Here is a 2,261-nt window from a genome sequence, read left to right as displayed (position 1 = left end):
TTCCTTATGTCCCCTCCCCCTCATTCCCCAGTCCCCTCCCCAAAGATAGGGTACATATGCCACCAGGACCACTTCCCATCCCACCCCCCCCAAGACCTAGGAACACTGGATGTGGGGTGGGGGAGAGAGAGAGAGAGAGAGAGAGAGAGAGAGAGAGAGAGAGAGAGAGCTGGGTTCCAGAGAAAGCAAAAGGGTCTAATTAATGGGCCAATTAATGGGATATGAGATATCCAGGGCTCAGGTTAGACTACAGCTTAAATACCCACAACACTTTAGACCCCAGTGTTTAATGGGGAAAGAGAAGAATTGGGGTATTCCCATGGCCTTTTCACCAGAAAAGCAGTTAGTGATAGACATCGAGCCTGCGTTCGACAACATGGGAAATTCCAGTTGTTGCTGAGAGAAAGCAGACCTCCAGAGTCTAGTTGCTCCCCCTGTTCAAGGAACGAGGAAGTGACTTATCTACCTCCTCACTCACTGCCTCTCAAAGGTCTCTTCCTCCAGGGTCCCATCCTAGTCCCCATCCTCCTGTCCTCCATGGCCTTGGGACTAACACAGGGCTGCTCAGGGGAACTCCCTGAGAGTGACATCTCGCCTTCTCCCTGCCACTCTTCTGGCTCGCCCTCAACTGCCCTCTCCAACCTGATCTGTTCTGGCCCCTGTTCAGAATCCACTCCACCCACTCTCCCAGGCTCCCTTCCCCCAGAGTGCCTTCCCAGGTCCTTTGGGAGCCCCGGACTAGAAGAAGGTATCTTTGCTGAACTCTCCCACTACGTCATCTTTTTTCTTAGCCACAGGTATTTCCTGCAGCTCGAGCCGCCACCTCCGCAAAAGCGAAAGGGACAGAAATATAAACACACATGCCCATTTTGTGTGACATTTGCTTTTTATTTGGGGACAGGGCAATGAACACAGCCTTCAAGCCTGGGCAGCCAGGACACCAAGATATGGAGTCCCCTCTTCGAACCAAATATGCAAATGAAGTCGGTATAGTTAGCACATCACGAAGGAGGACTTGGGCTTTTCACCATTGGTAGGCACCTTCTGACCTGCAGGAGGGAAAAGAAGTGAATTGAATAGGAGGTGTAAGTGGTGGAGCCAGGGCACTCTCCAGGGGATGTGTGTTGTGGAGGATCGGTGTTTTACCGAGACCGGACGGGGAGGTTCTCGCCATCGTCGGTGAAGAGCAGTTTGTTGAATAGAGTTTCCGAGACGTCTCTTTTCCCATACCTGGGGGGCGGGACCACAAAGGGGCGTGGTCAGACCTCCAGGTGGAGCTGGGAGGAGAGTGAGAGGAGGGTGCAACCGGGGAGGCTGGGGTCCTTCCCTCCCCGCCCTCTCCAGAGCTCACCGCTGTCGGGTGACCAGGTTGAGGTAGTGGCGCAGGGAGGCGTAGTAGCGGCTCAACTCCTCCGGAGAGGCGTCTTCCCCCGGAGCCTCGGGTTTGATGGGATAGGCGTCCACCAGCGCTCCCAGGCAGGCGAGCAGGACTAGCAGCACTGCGACCATGACGGACCAAGGCCTACGCACCGCCACCATCTAGGAAGGGAGCATTGGCGGGTGGGCCATCCTGAGCCTCGACCCTCCCACAAGGGAGGCTGCGGCTGCCTGCCGTCGGGCCCACGTCTCAAAGGTCCATTTGTCTCAGTCACCAGACTCGCCTCATCTTCTCCCGCACTGCAACATCTCTGACCTCAGTTTCCCCATCTATCAGACTACCATAAGCCCTGCCTGCCTCCCCAATCCCGCTAGGACCCAAAGAGGTAGATAAGGGAAGAAAGCAATGCTGACACTCGGGTTCCCCAGCTTCTCTGTCTCCGCAGCAAGACCCTACCATATAGCTTCCACTGACCCGACCTCGGTTTCCCTACAAAATAACACGATACCAGACCATTCCAGGGCCCGGTCACTCACAGCGACAGCTCCTGAAGCGGGATGTGCAAGAAGAGGTGGAAGGCAGGGGAGGCTGGAGAGCTAGACAGCTACACAACGCTGCGGCCTCTGGCCTCTGAGGCTCAGAGCTTCCCTGCGGGGCTTATATCCCACTTGGAAAGGGAGGGGGGAATCCAGGGGAGGGGATCCACCGGGGGAGGACTTGTCTCCTCCCTCCACCCCTGCCAATCGCTGACTTTACACCCAGCCAGGACGTGATGTCTCTCTCCACATCGCAGGAACTGAGGGGGCAGCCCAGTCCTCGGACTTGGGGGTCCTTCTGGAGGGGTGCCTTGCCTGAATCTCCTGTTCACCCCACAGCTACCACC

The 2,261-nt window shown here is 56.5% G+C and overlaps 1 protein-coding gene across 1 annotated transcript; it reads right to left on the bottom strand.

The window, feature by feature from the left end:
- Positions 1-867: 867 nt before the first annotated feature.
- On the bottom strand, positions 868-2,026 carry Pyy (peptide YY). The gene is made up of 4 exons (XM_048445673.3): positions 1,915-2,026; positions 1,352-1,539; positions 1,147-1,230; positions 868-1,049 (listed from the first exon to the last, which is right to left on the bottom strand). Exons 2-4 carry the CDS (start codon positions 1,537-1,539, stop codon positions 1,025-1,027), a joined length of 297 nt encoding a protein of 98 aa, XP_048301630.3. The 5' UTR covers positions 1,915-2,026; the 3' UTR covers positions 868-1,024.
- Between the last annotated feature and the right edge of the window lie 235 nt (positions 2,027-2,261).

The sequence above is a fragment of the Myodes glareolus genome, chromosome 9 (assembly GCF_982192425.1).
Source record: "Myodes glareolus chromosome 9, mMyoGla1.1, whole genome shotgun sequence".
NCBI classification, from domain to species: Eukaryota; Metazoa; Chordata; class Mammalia; order Rodentia; family Cricetidae; genus Myodes; species Myodes glareolus.
The sequence above is the reverse complement of the archived record's forward strand: the minus strand, read 5'-3'. Positions and strand labels throughout refer to the sequence as shown.

Coding starts and splice junctions, on each gene's coding strand:
- Pyy (XM_048445673.3), bottom strand. CDS start 1,539: ATGGTGGCGGTGCGTAGGCCTTGGTCCGTCATGGTCGCAGTGCTGCTA. Junction 1,231..1,351: donor AACCTGGTCACCCGACAGCG/GTGAGCTCTGGA, acceptor CCCGCCCCCCAG/GTATGGGAAAAGAGACGTCT. Junction 1,050..1,146: donor AACCTCCCCGTCCGGTCTCG/GTAAAACACCGA, acceptor TCCCTCCTGCAG/GTCAGAAGGTGCCTACCAAT.